The sequence below is a fragment of the Balaenoptera ricei genome, chromosome 10 (genome assembly GCF_028023285.1).
Source record: "Balaenoptera ricei isolate mBalRic1 chromosome 10, mBalRic1.hap2, whole genome shotgun sequence".
NCBI lineage: Eukaryota > Metazoa > Chordata > Mammalia > Artiodactyla > Balaenopteridae > Balaenoptera > Balaenoptera ricei.
The window spans coordinates 80,202,418-80,220,883 of NC_082648.1; the positions used below are offsets into that span (position 1 = coordinate 80,202,418).

The 18,466-nt window shown below is 35.3% G+C and overlaps 1 protein-coding gene across 4 annotated transcripts in view; it reads right to left on the bottom strand.

The window, feature by feature from the left end:
* The window catches only part of CEP83 (centrosomal protein 83), a 140,861-nt gene that overhangs the window by 27,302 nt on the left and 95,093 nt on the right, over window positions 1–18,466 (bottom strand). For all 4 annotated transcript variants that reach the window (XM_059934742.1, XM_059934744.1, XM_059934741.1 and 1 more), the window contains 5 exons: window positions 17,549–17,800; window positions 14,806–14,937; window positions 8,362–8,476; window positions 6,945–7,089; window positions 6,682–6,831 (listed from right to left, as the gene is read on the bottom strand). In XM_059934742.1, the coding sequence (XP_059790725.1) occupies window positions 6,682–6,831; window positions 6,945–7,089; window positions 8,362–8,476; window positions 14,806–14,937; window positions 17,549–17,800 (794 nt within the window). The remainder of the gene's footprint in view (window positions 1–6,681; window positions 6,832–6,944; window positions 7,090–8,361; window positions 8,477–14,805; window positions 14,938–17,548; window positions 17,801–18,466) is intronic.

Consider the following 18,466-nt stretch of genomic DNA (forward strand, 5'->3'; position numbering starts at 1 on the left):
GATATACAATAGATAGCTCATCTCAAGATGGAGTATAATAAGTAGAGAGAAGGATATACTAAGTGACAGATAGTTTTTAAAAATGTTTCTAAAAACCTTAAGAAAAAATTAGAAAGCCACAAATGGAAAACAGAACTCTGGCTTTAACCAATGCAAAATCTTAAATGATCAAGTTCCCTTTCCTTCAGTTAGTTATTGCTGCTACTTCTCCAATACACCTCTCTTCCCACTTCTGATAACAAACTGCACATTACCGCCTCTCCCTCCCCAACTCCCCTTCCCCACCCCGCCCCCTACCCACTCAGAAATACGCTTAAAACCTGGTTAAAACCTGGTTAAAACCTGGGCCGAGTCAGAGTGCCCTATCCCCCGGCCATAGGATGGGTCCAGGGATGGGTGTGTGAACCGGACACAAAGCCTTTCTAGATTTTTCTAAGTTGAAGCATCAAGTAAGAACTCTGTCTTTGATCTCAAAATATAGTCTTGTCCTCACAGAGAAAGCAGTAGGAGAGAAGCAGTTACAGGAGTTAGAAAACAAGAGAGGAGGGAGATGAAAGCAGGAGGGAAGAAGCTACTCTCATGTGGCACATTTGAGTTCCCAGATCCACGCGTCCATGAGATCAGCACAATCCCTGTCCTTTCCACCATTTCCATCAGCCAATCAAGTCCCTTTTTTTTTTGCCTTAGTTGGAGCAGGGTTACTGTCATAACCAAAAGCTGATTAGATACTTTATCTTACTTAAAATCTTGTAATTTTAACATGTTTTTAATTTACAGGTAACTTTACAAATTTTACAAACGCATTTTAGAATAATGCGTTTAGAATAATCATTTTATTATTTAGGCTAGTGGTGAAGAAACCACTTGAATGAAGACAAGGGACTGGTATGTAATTAACAGTTTAAAGCATCTGCCAAATCAGTGATTAATCCTACTTATTAATCTGTTGTTTATAAATAAATGGATATTTCTGCTTTATATGCTTTAGACCTTCCATATCCTTAGCAAACCTTTTTTTCCCACAGGTAGTCAGTCTCTTTCTGACCTATCACAAATTCTAAATAAGACAAGCTGCGATTATGATTATTTTAATAACTGATCAAAATAGACCTGGCTGATGTAGCTAGACTTATAAACCAGAACTGCCATGGAAAAACACCACAACTGTAGACCATTAAAAAAAATCATGCAAATTTTGCAAATTACTCCTGCTATTTTTATTTGGGTTACTATGTCCTTATTTTAAGTTGGGGTCAATTACACATTATAAATGGACATTATAAATGTCCTTATTTTAAGTTGGGGTCAATTACACATTACACATTATAAATTTGATTCCTGAAGAGGAATCAAATAAAAATTATCAAAGTGGCTAAAGGAACAGAAAATGATTTATATTAAAAATATATATATATAGGGGCTTCCCTGATGGTGCAGTGGTTAAGGATCCGCCTGCCAATGCAGGGGACACGAGTTCAATCCCTGGCCTGGGAGGATCCCACATGCTGCGGAGCAACTAGGCCTGTGCACCACAGCTACTGAGCCTGCACTCTGGAGCCCGCGAGCCACAACTACTGAGGCTGCGTGCCTAGAGCCCGTGCTCCGCAACGGGAGAGGCCACCGCAGTGAGAGGCCCGCGTACCGCAACGGAGTAGCTCCCGCTTACCACAACTAGAGAAAGCCCTCATGCAGCTATGAAGACCCAAAGCAGCCAAAAAGAAAATAAATAAATTTATTTAAAAAAAAAAAGATGAAGGAATGAAAGCTGTTTTATATAGCAACAAAACACAAAAAATGTAAGGGTCAAGTTCATTATTGTCTTCAAGTAATGATTGCTGAACATTTTATCACTATGGCAACAGAAGCCCAAACCAGGAGAAACAGGCTTAAATTCTAAGAGAAAAGATTCTAATTGGCCAAACTGTGGGACCATAATAGTATAAAACATTATAGTGGGGTTCTTGGGGGGTGGGTCTCTCTCTCCCCTTGCTGGAGATTGTGAAGGAGAGATTAAAAATAAAACAAAAACAAAAAAAAACACCTAACCTGTCCTGAACCACTAAAAAAAATGTACCCACCTAAAAGCAAAGAGCAGGACAAAACTGGCTCTCAAAATCCATAAAAGATTTAAGATTCTAGAATTGTAGTAGTTAACATTTAAATTAATAGCTCATAAAACTGGACATTTATAAACAATATATATCTCTCTGCCTGAGGTGATTCTTTCCTGAGTAATGAAAATCAAAAACCTTGTCCCAAAACATAACCTACAGCTTAATGAACATGATTTTTAAAAATAAACTGTAATCTATATAATTAGAAAGTCACTAAGATTTTAGAATTTAAAAAAGCAGACACAGGGGACTTCCAGATAGCTAAAGGTAACAGCAAATTCCTAGTTCTATGTTATATATATATGTCCTTCAAAACAATACAGGAAAGCAAGATCAAATAAAGCCATACAAAAACCACATCTTTCACATAAATAGAAGACAGAAAATGCCCAAACTTCAAAATAGCTCTAAGTAAAAAGAGGAAAATAATTCTAAATCCCAGCAAGGGACCTCTTATGCTCCTGCCTAGAAGTCTTTGCAGTGAGCATGAGCTCACATTGAATGTGAAGAGACTTAACTCATCCATTAAAACAAAAAGATATCTAATTTAGATCCAAAGCAACACCCAACTATATGCTACACATGAAAGGCACACTTAAAAAGAAAGACTAACAATAAGGGGATGAACAAAAGTACACCAGGCAAACAGAAGCAAGAAAACAGGAGTAAATTTAAAAAAAAAAAAAAGTAGAGGTCTACAAAAGACCAAGATCAAGCTTTTCAACAATGCTGGGTGCAAGAAGACACTTGAAGTGTTAGAGGTTAAGAATTTTGAACCTAGACAATTATAACCAATAAAATATCATTTAAGTATGTGTGTAAAATAAAATTTTTCTTAGACATAAAAACTCAGAAGTTTTAGAGCAAAAAGACTTTTGGAAAACACTCTTTCAAGAAGTACACTAGTCAGATAATAAATAAAACTATGAAATCAATACAAAAATACAAGAATGAGGAAGTAACAGTAAAATGTTTGTGTTCTAAATAAGAAGAATGCGTGTGCCTATATATATATATATATATATATATATATATATATATATATATTCATTCTAAAAATATCAACTCAGAAAGATAGGTGAGAACAAGGAGATAAGACCATACTCAGGTACTCAGGTAAATTTTTACTTAAGGTTATGACACAGATATTGCTAAACAATGATATACATAAAGAAAAAATATAACTATGTGTCTTAAGTTAGGAGTAACCAAAAAAAGAGAGAGAGAAACTTAACCTATCCAATGGAGGACAGAAAAAAGATGGCAAATAAGGAAACAGAAAGCGTAGTCATTAAGAAATGTGAAGGGACTTCTCCGGTGGTCCAGTGGTAAAGAATCTGCCTTCCAATGTAGGGGATGCAGGTTTGATCCCTGGTTGAGGAACTAAGATCCCACATGCTTTGGGGCAACTAAGCCCGTGTGCCACAACTACTGAGCTCGTGCGCCTCAACTAGAGAGCCTATGTGATGCAAATTACAGAGCCCACTTGCCCTGGAGCCTGCATGCCACAACTAGAGAGAAGCCCACATGCCACAACGAAGAGCCCACACATCACAACCAAAAAGATCCCGCATGCCATGACCAAGACCTGACACAGCCAAAAAAATAAATAAATAAAATAAATAAATAAGTAGTAGTTAAAAAAAAAAAGTGAAAAAAGATAACTAAATCCTAATGGTAAAGTAATTACAAGAATGTAAATGAGTTAACATACTGCTCAAGAAACTATCATTCAAATTGTATTTTTAAAAGGTATTGTAATATTTTGTCTATAACAGACACAGTTAAAATAAAATAGATAAAGCTGAAAATAAAGTGAAAAGATGTACCACAAATATGAGCAAAAGGAAAGAAACAGTAGCAATGTTAATATTAGCCCATATAAAATTCAAGATAAAATGTTAAAGGAAAAATAACAAGTAACCATGAATATATATGCACCTAAAAAAAATCCATAGCAACAGCTGTCAGAAATCTATGAAAAAAATAAATCAACAATTGTAAAATAAAAGAAAACAGGAGTAATAATAATATCAAACAAGGTGGAATTCAAGCAAAAAAAAATAAATGACAAAAAGAAAAGTGCTTTTAAATGCTAAAAGCCACAATTCATAATTAAAGTATAACTGTTATGATTATCTATATACCAAATAATATAGCAATCACCTATGAAGCAAAAATATTACAAGAAATTTAAGGAGTCACAGATAGAAACACACTAATGTAATAATAGGAGACTTTAATATATCACTCTTTGTACAAGACAAATGAAGTGGACAAAAAAATAAAAGTATACAGAAGACCTGAACATCATAGTTAATAAGGTAGATATTATGGATGTATATTTCAAACTTTACACTCATAATTGAGCACTTTCTTTACTAGTCCTTATGTAACACTCATAAAAATCGATCATGTATTACAGGTCTGAGACTAAGATAAGGCAAGTGAGGTGCCCAGAGTGAAAAATTTAAGGAGACTCAACCTAGGTTTCCTGCAAGTCCAATGTCAACACATAAGAGTGAGTACCTCCTTAAATTTTGCACCCTGGGTGCCTCACTGGCTTTACCATAGTCCTGGCCTTGATATATTAGGTCACAAGGAAAACATTAGAGTGTTCCATAAAGCAGAAATAACAGAATCAATACCCTGATCACAATGCAATAAAACTAAAATTTAACAACAAAATAAACAAGAAAGCCCTATCACCTGGAAATTCAAAAACCTTCAATCACTTACATGTGATTGTATTTGGAGACAAGGTCTTTAAAGAGGTAACAAGGTTAAATGAGGTTATATGGGTGGGTCCTAATCCTATGACTGGTGTCCTTATAAGAGGGAGAGGTACCAGGGATACATGTGCACAGAGGAAAGCCCCTGTGAGGACACAGTAAGAAGGCAACCAATCTGCAAGCCAAGGAGACAGGCCTCAGGAGAAACCAAATCTGCTAACACATTGAGCTCCGAGGCTTTTAGCCTCCAGAACTGTAAGAAACTTAATTTCTGTTGTTTAAACTACCCTGTCTATGGTATTTTGTTGTGGCAGCCCTAAAAAACTATTAGTTTCACCTTCTATTAAACAACTATACCTTCTATTGCTTCTTGGGTGAAAAGGAAGATGCAAATTGAAATTAGGGAATTTCTAAAAAATAATGATAATTAAAACACTGCATATCATAATCTATATGATACATTTAAAAAGCAGTGATAAGAAAATTCTCAGCATGATACTTTTACCAATAAAAATGAAAGAATGAACATTAGTTGAGTTAAATTCCCAACTCAAAAAATTATACTCCAATAAAGATCTATTGAAAAAAATACTATCAAAAAAATAAAATAAAACCTACTTAAATCCTCAAAAAAAACCTATCAAAACCAAAAAATGAACAAGTAAACTAAAAGAAAGTACAACATATACAACATGATGTTAGAAAACTAAGAACCCACGAAGCAGCTAGTAGAAAATACGTGACTTCCATAAGGTCATAGGATTCAAGGTCAATACATAAAAATCAACTGTATTTCTTAAATATTTTTTATTTCTTTAATGTTATATCTATTTTATTTATTTTATTTTTGGCTGCATTGGGTCTTTGTTACTGTGCACGGGCTTTCTCTAGTTGCAGCAATCGGGGGCCACTCCTCGTTGCAGTGTACGGGCTTCTCATTGCAGTGGCCTCTCCCGTTGCAGAGCACAGGCTCTAGGAGTGCAGGCTTCAGTAGTTGTGGCACACAGGCTCAATAGTTGTGGCTCACGGGCTCTAGAGCACAGGCTCAGTAGTTGTGGCACACAGGCTTAGTTGCTCTGCGGCATGTGGGATCTTCCTGGACCAGGGCTCGAACCCATGTCCCCTGTGTTGGCAGGTGGATTCTTAACCACTGTGCCACCAGGGAAGCCCCTCAACTATATTTCTATATGTCAGCAATAAACAATTAGAAAGTAAAATTTTAAAACATAACTCCACTTATAATCACATAAAAATGCTTAGAATTATAATGTAACACAATATGAGCATGATATATACAATGAACACTACAAAACTCTGATGACAGAAATTAAAGATGTCCCGAATACATGGAGAGATAGGCCATATTCATGGATTGGATAGACTCAATACTGTTGAGATGACAAATCTTCTCAAACTGAGCTACAGATTCAGTGCAATCCCAATCAAAATCTTAAGCCTTTTTGAAAATGGTGATAAGCTGATTTTAAAATTTACAAGGAAAGGCAAAGGACCTAGAAGAGCCAAAACAATCTTGCCAAAAAAGAACAAGGTAGAAGACTTGCACTAACTGAATCAAACTTACTATGAAGCTACAGTAGTCAAGAGAGTGTGATACTGGTGTCAAGACAGACATACAGATAAATGGAATAGAACAGAGTCCAGAAACAGACACACTCACATATGGCCAACTGAAACCAACAAAGGTATCAAAATAATTCAGACATGGAGATCTGGGTGAAAATTATATGGGAATACTCTGTACTAGTTTTGCAATGTTTTGTTGGCTATGAGATTATTTCAAAATGAAGTTTAAAAAAAATATATGCATATATAACCTAATACTCTGAAGTTCCCTCCTGGCCGACTCTTCTGCCATCTGTGAAGCTCGCAATCTCTCTTCACACTGTTCCTTTTCAGATTGCCTCCTGACATCATGTTCCACTTTCATTTTCTCTAAATCCGCTAATCTGCTCTCAAGTTCTAGCCTAAAACAACAGATGATAATTATATTACAAGAACTACAATAAGGATGATATGACAGCAAAATGTTTTCATTTGCAAGGAGATTTAACACAAAATAAGGTAATTAGGTACTTACTTTTCATCTTGTAATACCACAAGTTTTTGGTAACCTTCTTCTTTGGCAGCTTGTACTTTACGTATTAATTCACGGTCCTTTTCTACTAAAAGCACTTTGTGGTGTTCAACAGCTGATGTGAGAATTTCATTGTCTGACTGTAATCCTAGTATTTTTTTTTTAAAGGAGAAAACTGTACTGTATTCAATGTTATTAAGAAGAAAAATTGCAATTAACAGCAAATATTCATAAGCTGATAAGACGAAAGAATATAGAAAGTAAGTCTCTCCAGATACACATCTCAAAGATCTTTACTTTGTTGATAAACTTTTCTTAACGAAAAAGACTACTACTCAGACTTAATTTGTCATTTTATTAAGCACTCACACAAAAAAGCTTCAATAAAAGGTTATATACATTTATTCATTTGGATCTTGAGAGCTGGGGACATCAACCTGGGTAATATCGAAAGAGGTTTAAATACTTAACTTCTAAAAGGGTTCTGTAACCTAAATCCCACAGACAGCATCATCATAAAGCTAGCTGGAAAGCAGAGTGAATAAAATCACAGAAGCTTTTGAAACCTATCAGAACTGTTAGATATCTAATACAAATTGGACACTTTCAAGTTTGTCCAATGAATTCACAAATTTTCCTCCTAATGAAATGACAAGTATTTTGCATATGGAATAACTAAAACAAATTCATATCTAGCTGAAAGTTTAAAAAGAATGCAAAACTGGATCTCAAACTCTTTAAGTTCCAAAGAAAATTTGCTCCCTAACGCTATGAAAATCCATGAGTCAACATCAAGTAGAAATTAATAATGAAAATAGTCATTCATCATAAGCTCTGTCTGAAACTGAAACTAGAGGCCAGTTCAACTAAAGACCAACTTGATGACAGCTGCAGGTCCAGGCAGCTTATTTAAGTACTTAAGAAAAGTCAGAAATAATATACTTTCTGAGAAATCTTGATGAGAAGAACATTCTAAGACTAAATTGGAGTTTAAAAATAAGCTTAGGCTGAACTAGGCCCAATAACTGGCCTAGGGTCTACATAAAAAAAATTTTAAACTTAAAAATTGGGCCTGGAACCCACCTATACATTCTTTAGATGTTAAATGGTCTGATATTAATAATCACATGATCTAAACAGATTTTAAGTTATATACCCAGGAAGTATGGAATCCTATCTGTAAAGTTTCACTTAATTTATGTATTAATCAAATAACTATGATATAACCATAAAATTGTTTTTTTTAAAGTTACACCACAGAATGAACATTTAACATACAAATAAAAACAATACATATGTGCTCTAAAATTAAAATTCAATTAAGCTTAAAATTGGAAATAAAAATTGAGTTTGATCTATTTTAGTAATTTGAGTTTATATGTGAAAGTAACAGTAAAAAGCATGGGAAATCATATATTACCATCCAGTTCACTTTGAATTTTATTCCTTTCTCTTTCTAGCTCACTCTTAGCTCTTGCTGCCTCCAGTTTGATGTCTGTTATTTCTAGTTTGTTTGAATGTTTAAGTTCTTTTACCTGTTGATAATTAGAAATTGAAATTACTATTGGTCATTTTCTTGCCACTAAATGCTAACCCAAAAACATCAGTAGAAATGAGAAAACACTTTGGTAGCAGAGTATAGAGTATAAGCACCTTCCAGCAGGGAAGATGCTTCAGTGCCTGGAACAGTACTCAGCACCAAGAAAACAGTCTGTTCCTAATAGAATTGAGTCAATTCTTTCAATAGCAGGGTGGGGTCATCGGGCTTAATCTTGCCTTTAAAGGCTTAACTGCAAGTACCTAAAATCCAATAGTCAATGACTGAAACATCCTCAGGGAAAAAAAAATTGAAACCTTCCTCTAAAAAAAACTGCTGGTGACAAAAAGGCATTTTAGGTATAAGGAACAGCATATAAAATGTTATAAAGGTAGAACGTCACCTGGTCTGCTTGGAAAACAACGAACAATGTGTTATAGATAGAGCAGAGGAAGATGTGAAAACTGTGGAGTGGCAGGGAATAAACTTTATATGCCATACAAAAGGGTTGTATATCCTCTTAGCTGCTGAAGGTGGCACAATCAACTTTGTTTCAGAAAGTTAACTCATTGCAAGTGTGCTGGATTAAGAAACTGAAGGTAAAGAAACCAATTAAGAGGCAAAGGACTAACAAAGGGGACAAGAAAGAATAATCTATTGAATTTGGTGACTAAACAGTGTGTGTGTGTGTGTGTGTGTGTGTGTGTGTGTGTACACGCTGGTAGGGGGATAAACAAGTACAAAATGTATGAATCTAATTTAAACCTTGGGCTTCCCTGGTGGCGCAGTGGTTGAGAATCTGCCTGCCAATGCAGGGGACACGGGTTTGAGCCGCGTGCGACTAAGATGCCGCGGAGCAACTAAGCCTGTGTGCCACAACTACTGAGCCCACGTGCCACAACTACTGAAGCCTGCGTGACCTAGAGCCCATGCTCCACAACAAGAGAAGCCACTGCAATGAGAAGCCCGCACACCGCAACGTAGAGTAGCCCCTGCTCACCGCAACTAGAGAAAGCCCGCACGCAGCAACGAAGACCCAATGCAGCCAAAAATAAACAAAATTTTTTTTAAAAGTAGTATTCCTTTGTTCATTCAATAAATATTTATTGAGCACCTATTATGTGCCCTAGCACTGTCTTAGGAGCTGGGGATACAGCAGCAAACAAGAAAGCTTTGTCTCTCTAATCATCTGTACTACTCTCTAACAGTTTCCATATCCCTGCCCTTTGGTGAGGTGCTTCTAAAATTAGGTACAGTACTATAATGAGGATTTAACCAGTACGGATATAAAGGTTAGATAAACCTGCATTCTGACATATTATACTAATGTATAAAACTATGAAATCAGAGGAGAAAATCACAAATACATACAAGCCAAATATGTAAAATATAAGATGGTGGTAACAGGAGGGTAAAGGATAATTTACTTGAGTGCAATAAAAAGCTATAAAAACTAGAGATGGGAGTTAGAAATAAATCAGGAAGAGGTCCTAGAGCCAAAGAGGGTGAAGATGAGAAACAGAAGTGTCTTACTGGAGGAGACTCCATCTATGAAAGGTCTTGGAAACATAACAAGGTTTCCTGCAAATTCCTCACTTAAAGGAAACAAGAAAGTCAAGTACTGTGCTACCTTTGTACTGCTAATAACCACACTAAGACACAAATTAACCTGTAGATTTTCAAATGACACAACACAAAATGAATACCTTGTGCTGACATCAGATTTGCATTTTTAAATCTTTCTTAAGTTCTTTTCTACGAAAGCAAGTCTCATAGAACAATGTTTACAAAGCAGCTTTGAAATACTTTCAGAGCAGCTAAAAAATTGTATTTATTTTAAAATTTAAACTTTCTATAGATTGGGTTTTTATAATTTCATGGACAGAATTTATAAATGCTTTAAAATTTGGAAGAAATACAACTACAATGAAAATCCAATTTCTATGACAAATGTAATCATAACCTGCTATTATACACTGACTGTAGAAGATCTGAATGACACAGCAGTTCATTAGCAAACCACATTGTAGCTGCTTTATATACGAGGTGGAAAATCAGAGCCATCTTATTTTGTAGAATCTTTCAACGAGAACTACAAAATACATAAAAAACATATTTCTTAATTCATTCACTCTGAGATTTACTGAAATGAGAAAACATTTTTCAGTTAAACTATAATCAGTGAAACTGAAAGAACACTGGACCGGAAGTCAAATGACAAGTCTATCTTCAGAACTACTTCTATTATTAAAGTAGTGGTATATGCTCAAGCAACATGCATTCAAATTAACTTATCTATGGACCCTGATGAGTCTGTTTTTCTTTAGTGCCACATTTCTAAAATACTGAAATAATGAATGCACTCACACTAATAGTAATTAACTTCCAAAATATTAAAATTATGTTATTTATTAAAAATGGAAAAACATATATGAATATTTATTACTTAGGTATGATGAATAAAAACACTTTCAATGAGTAATATGAACCAAATCCCAAATAGTTATAATAAAGTTTCTTTCTGCCTCTAGATTCCTAGTTCTTAACTTTTGTAATCAAGCATCAAAAATCCTAGGAAAACTAGGGATCTTTTCTTAAATAAAATGCACAATGTTAAAACGTTGCACATAATTTGAAGAGATTTACAATCTTCTTAAGCTTCCATGGGTCAAGCTACCCTGTTTTGCTTTTTTTTTTCCCCACAATATGTTTTCCATGTAGATTCTGGTCTTTACATTGTGAATTTGCTTTATGCTTTTGATACAACAGAAGTACTCAGAATATTAGCTAGTACTAATGAAACTTTAAGGGCTTCCCTCGTGGTGCAGTTGTTGAGAGTCTGCCTGCCAATGCAGGGGACATGGGTTCGAGCCCTGGTCTGGGAAGATCCCACATGCCACGGGGCAACTGGGCCCGTGAGCCACAACTACTGAGCCTGCGCGTCTGGAGCCTGTGCTCCCAACAAGAGAGGCCATGATAGTGAGAGGCCCGTGCACTGCGATGAAGAGTGGCCCCCGCTCACCACAACTAGAGAAAGCCCTCGCACAGAAACGAAGACCCAACACAGCCAAAAATAAATAAATAAATAAGTAATTTAAAAAAAAAAAAAAAAAGAAACTTTAAGAAATGTAACAAAGTAGCAACAGTAAGCATTTTATAAGGGTTCAGAATCTGTTAAATTACACACACACACACACACACACACACACACACACACAAGAAAACAATATACGTAAGCAAGAAATTCAAATAAAGTTGAAAAAATGTATTACTCAAGAAGCTCTTGATGTAAATTCCAAAGAGACAGTACTTAAACTCTGATTTTTTTCAAAGGTCTGAGATGGTATGACCTTATAAACTTAGCTAATAAGGTAATTCTGTGGGATGACTTCCTTAAAACTGTATTTTATTGGAGTTCTAAAGCTCAAACACCTCATAACAGGAAGAATTTATCTCATGAATATCACCTGAATATTAGATATCTTTAAGGTCATCATTTTTAGGCCATCTTTGGTAATAGTTTTTAATCCAAGACACCGATAGTCACAATGACATAACTGTTCAAAAACCTAACAAACATTTACTAATTTGAATAACTTAGACAAATACACCCCAGGTGTTCCTTTGCATTGCAAACAACCGTTTGTGAGAACTGCAAAATGCTGATGAAAATTTCAAGTTGCAAAGAAAACTGTGACAATGTTTGAAACATTATTTTAAAATTTAACCTTCCAATGAAATCTTTTTATATGCAAGATCTCAAATGAAAACTTGCTTTGTCTAAAGTTGGTGGGTGGTTTTAATAAACCATTTATATGCATAATAATGCAAGTGTGCCTTTAAAAAGACAGGCAACTCTTAGCAATGTGTGTTAATAAACATACAATCTGGAAGTGTAAAACAGTATATATTTGCCATGGAAAAAACTGGGTAGACTATCTCCCAAGGGTGGCATCTAGTACATCTAATATTATGGCTTTGGCTTTTCAGGCACAGAAATCAAATTTTGTCACCGCACTTAAAGACCACTCTCAAGGTTAGACTCACATTACTAAAGTTTATGAAGAGTGATCTATAAAACCAGATGTCAGTTAATTAATTATGAGAAAAAACTATAATGGAAACTAGAATACTCTAACTCTGAAGGACCAGTGCGTTCTCTCCCTGTAGACAAAATTACAGAGGAAATCACATAACAGTCAGAAAGTTGCTTAGGGCTCATGCAGTCAGAACAAAAGGAATGGGATGAATCGATTATTTCATGGCCACAAACTAAAATAAATTGAGGTATTACTTTCCACAGTAAGAATGATCTCTTCAATGGGACCAGAATACTCACACTCTGCCAACTAAAACTCTCTCTTGCCTCTGTCATAAACACTGTTTGACTGTGGACAAGGAATTTACGATGAATACATTACTCCTCTAGATAAGTTCATATATTTCTACCAGGCTACAGTAAATTCCCTCTGGTCTAGAAACCATTTTGTTTTTTTAAGGTGATTTTACATAACTCTGATAGAAATATAATACATGATCTCACTGATTCAGACATCAGTCTTATTTTCAAGTTCTTAGAGCTGCCCCAAGTACTACTAATAATAGCTAATATTCAGGTGATTATATATTAGACCTTATGCTAAGTGTTTTATGCATAATATCTCATTTAATCTCTGCCACACTCTATAAGGTAGGTATTAGTCCTGTTTTACAAAGGAAAAATGCTAAAGTCTTCAGAGAGAAAGTAAATTGCCCAAGGTCACACAGCTAGCAAGGGGAAGAAATGGAATTTGAGTATGTCTGACTCCAGAGCTGATATTCACTACGGTATTCTATAAAATACTTTCATCATTGCTATCCTACTTCTGGTTACTGGATTCCTTATATACATTGCATTTGAGGGGGAAAAAATCCTCTAAGTTCCTGAGAAAACTGTATATAAAAGGTGTTCAAACCATTATATTCTTTTAAAAATAACAAATGCAGATCATGCTGCTGCTATTAATTTACTCATTTAACAAATATTTATTGTCTACTGTGTGCCAGCACTGTTCCAGGAGCCAGAGATACAACAGTAATAAAAGCAATGTCCCTGCTCTCTTGGAGCTTATATTTGAGGCAAAGGGAGTAGAAAAGACAAAAATAAACAAATATATCAGATGGTGTTAAGAGCTATGAAGAAATATAAAGCAGGTAAAAACGATAGAGAATAAGGCAGAGGAAGAGGGAAGATGGTATTTTACAAAGTGAAGAAAAAAAAGTCCTCTCTGATAAGGCAACATCAGAAATGGGTGAGGAGGGGCTTCCCTGGTGGCGCAGTGGTTAAGAATCCACCTGCCGCTTCAACTATGAATGTTGACTACAAACCATTGTAGTATTAACAGTACCTGTGACAGATATTTTCATATAATATTACATTTTTTGTAGATATTTCAAAATATCATTAATACTTATCACTGCTTCAAAATTATAGTAATTTTTAAACTCATCAGGAGATTTGGTTTTAATGCATTAATAAACATATTTCTGTATCAAAAAACAAAAAAAACAAAAACAAAACACAGAATCCACCTGCCAATGCAGGGGTCATGGGTTTGATCCCTGGTCCGGGAAGATTCCACATGCTGTGAAGCAACTAAGCCCATGCACCACAACTACTGAGCCTGCGCTCTAGAGCCCGCGAGCCACAACTGCTGAGCCTGTGTGCCACAACTACTGAAGCCCACACGCCTAGAGCCCATGCTCCGCAACAAGAGAAGCCACCTCAATGAGAAGCCTGCGCACCACAACGAAGAGTAGCCCCCACTTGCCGCAACTAGAGAAAAGCCCGCATGCAGCAACGAAGACCCAACGCGAGCAAAAATAAATTAATTTTTTTTAAAAAAAGAAATGGGTGAGGAAGAAAGCTATATACATATGTGAGGGAAGACCATGCAAGGTGGGCAAGTGCAAAGGCCCTGAGGTAGAAGTAAGCTTGCTCAAAGAAGAGTGAGAAGGCCCGTGAGGCTAGAGCAAAGTGAACAGGAGGGAAAATGGACTATGACAGCTGGGGAGAGATTGCAGGGGCCAGATCACACAGAGCTCTGGCAGGGTAGAGAGTAAAGAGACCAATTAGGAGGCTATTGTAAAAACTGGACTAGAGTGGTCACAATGAAAGCGATTAAGAATTGGTCAGATTCTACAGATTCTACATGTATTTGGAAGGTAGAATAAGATCAAAAAAGAGACTTCAATGTAGGGAACTAAGCTACTGAAACACAAAATTCCTTTGTCATTATACAGTCTCAAGCATTCTAAAGAATAAAGTAGATACTTAAGACAACTTACTTTACTGGTCAATGTATTTATTTCCCGTTCAGCTTTATGCAATTTACTAATTAAAGTAGTGTTTTGTTCATTGCTTGATTGTAGCTCTTTTTCCAAGCGTTCAGCCTGTAGTTTAGCTGACTGTTTTTCAGCCTTTTATTAAAATAAAATATTTTAAAATTTGTTGACAATTTTTCAATTATATAAAAACAAAATAAGCACTACTTAAATAAATGTAATAATCATACTACCCAAAATTATTCAAAACCTCAACAATATTAACATATACCGAAGTAACAAGAGTTTTCACAAAGCAATTGGTAGAATTCAAACGCAAGATATTTGCTCCAGGAAATATGCAACAAAGTTATCTGGACAAACAACTTATCAACAGCCACCACCAAGATAAAACCCATACACTTCTCTCATAAGAGAGCGTACCTAACACACTCACTTGATACCTATTTACTATTATTGTGGACATAATTCAAACAAGCATTTTGGGGGATATCAAGTACCCAGCAGATATGAAAAAGCATATTATTACAAGGTAGAGGAGAGGGCTTATGTGTAGTAGTAAGAAGTAAGAACTGAAAATCAATGGAGATTAGAAAACAATCCCCAAGAGATTAAAAATTCAAAATCCTCAACTAATCTGGAGCTTCTGGAAGTATGGGCAAAGAACTCAATAGCTCCTGAACTCATCACATAATAAAGATTCTTAATGAAGTTAAGTTGTCAAGAAAATTTCCAGTTGGTAATACTCATAGTACTCTTTAATTAGAAAGGGAAAACTAAATGTTTTTTAAAAATACTTCTATTCAAAATAGTTAAAATGAAAACATTTTTCATTTAAAGGATAAGCTTCAGTTTTGCAACAGCTCATTTCCTATATATCTTAAATATGATAAGAAGTGTATTCAACAAATAATTCAGAAAAAAAAAACTATTTTCCTCACATAAAAAATGATACTCTTCAGGCACAGTGATAGACAAAAAAAAAAAAAAAAAAATCAAAGAAAGGCAGGCTACCTGTCATGTGTGTATTTTCATTTCATCTGACAAATGATAAAATGAAATACAGGCTCTTGTGAAAGAACCTCCCATCTTTTGTCATTATTCAACTGGTCCTGAAAATAATCACTCTAAATGACCTCAAGGCAAAGTTTCACATTGAGATCACATACCATACTCAGTCGCAGTCATCCCACTGTCACTGTGTAAATACGTTAAGGATGGAAGGATGGCAACATAAAACACTTCATTCTGAACTGCCTCATGTCTAAGGTCCAATGATACTGACAATTTTAATTCAGGAAACCACTAAATACTGTCAGAAGCTTTATCCAAAAAATAAAAAGGTGACTTCTACTCTTCAAAACATATTAATGTACTTCTTGTACCAGTTTGCTGTCCGGAAAAAAATCACTACTTTGGATTTGGATATTGGATTTTAATTACAAACTAGGTGCACACTAATTTCCCTCCAGTTCAAATCACTTCACAACTATTCTGAAGAAAACAAAACAAAACATTTTGGACTACTCAAAATAAATTTTTAAAAACCATCAAACTAGTATATTTGCTACACGTAAGACACTAAGGACTAGGAGGAATAAGCATTATCTCAATAAAACTGTAAAGGGGTCCAGAATATGCCACTGCAGAATAAGAATTATTTGGAGCTGAAGGCTTTTGAGAATCAACAGACACAGGACAAAGTTTTTTCCTGAACTCCTATTATCTGTCTAAAAGTAGAGCCTCTAAAAAGAATTTAAGTGTTAGAAGTCCCCTCCCCAGGGGTTTCATAACTAGGGAAGGCCAACTTCTATCACAGACGACAAGAAGTCAACACTAGGATAAGAAAGCAGCTACACAAACATCATCACAAAATCATCATATCTGCCATTTGTTTTCCTAAGGGCCCGTTTATCTTTCCTAAAAGTCATTTGTTTTCCTATAAGTGTCCTTTCTCCCCCTCTCTTTTCCTTATTAGAATGGTATATACTCCCCAAATTACTACTGCCTCTTTGAGTCACATTTTTCTGTGAACTACTGTTTACATACATGAATAAAAATCTGTCTTTTCTCTTGCTAATCTGTCTGTTGTCAGTTTAATTCACAACCCTTAAACTCTGAACCTAAGAGGATGAAAGAAATGTTTTTCCTCTCCAACAATGGAAACAAGAACTTTCATAGGACAATACCTCTAGGAGTACCAGCTTAGCTCTGCCAGCTCTTTTCTTTCTCTAATGAACTCAGGGAAATAATTCAGTAAAGGCTTATATGCATTAGTAGCCAAGTTGAATTTTGTAACCCTGGCAAGAAGCTGTCGTAAGATATATAAGTATGGTATTTCTGTTGAAACAGGATTTACGATTTTAAGATCTTGAATCCCAGTGTAAGGAAATAACTAGAAAGAAATTGCTCTTTCTGCTTTGAGATGACTTTAGTCTTCAGAAACTCAATATTTTTTTGAATTTTGCATATTCTACTCTGTGGCATTGTAAAAGTTAAATCATTTCAGATGGGCGACGTGACTCCCAAAGAATAAATAATCCCTTTGTAAATGTGGTAGCATAGCTATTGCTTATGAATCAAGAGCTTTCTTTTTTACAAAAAGTATATATACTCTTGGGATTTCACAAATGCGTCAGCATTAGATTGGTGAGCACACATTTATGCCCTAATAAATCAAAGGCTTGTCAACTGCACTTTAAAAAAAAGTACGCGATGGTCTACCGGGAAGCAATTAAAACCTTACCTCCAGGGATCTGACCGTAGCCTGCATCTCAGCCAACTGCCGCACCTGAATTCTTTGGACATTTTCTACCTGAGCACCAGAATTTTCTTTTTCAGCTCTCAATTCTTCTACTTCAGCCTCTAAACCTTTTAACTTCTGACACAAATGGACTTTTTCTCGAACAAGTTGCTCCACTCGTTTGCTGTCTCTTGTGGGATCAACACTAAGCAGCTGGTTATGTAGTTCTTCTTTATCTTTCTCCAGTCTTGCAATCTGATGACAATTTGAAAGAAAGCATACAACCTTAAATTATCGAATTTTCAGCCATGAACATGCTTTACAAGTCAGTAAATTAAAATTAAAAATTGTACAATATGAAAAAAAAAGCTCAGGTGGTAAAATGAATTACAAAGGAAAAAAATCCTAAAATGTCACATTCTTCATTCTGTACTTGGCATGACTCAAATGTGAGGGCAAGGACCTTGTCCTATTTTCCCTCCATCTCCCCGTGGTGCGTAGCACAGGGCTTCAACAGTTGCTGACTAAAATTCAAAATTATAAATAATACTATAAAATAATTTAAAATATGTCAAGTATTTTAAAATTCATCAGAACAGTATAGGCGTTTATGCCAGATCATATTGATCTGGCATAAACTGATTACTCCTAAACTTTTCCTCATGTGACAGTAATTCTTGGGCTATATCTATATTAATAAAATCATCTATTCCAAGGCAACTTAATTTACAAAAAAAGCTGCTTGTCCATATAAGTAACAACAAATGTGACTGATGAGAGCTTTTAAATAATAGCTGAGAGTTTATTAAAGCCCTAGTTGTAGTGATGGCCTAGTTCTTAATTCTCAGATCCAAGAAAGAGCTGAAAATCATTACTCCAGGGCATGTAGACAAATCACCGAGGAACTTGTTGAACAAAAAT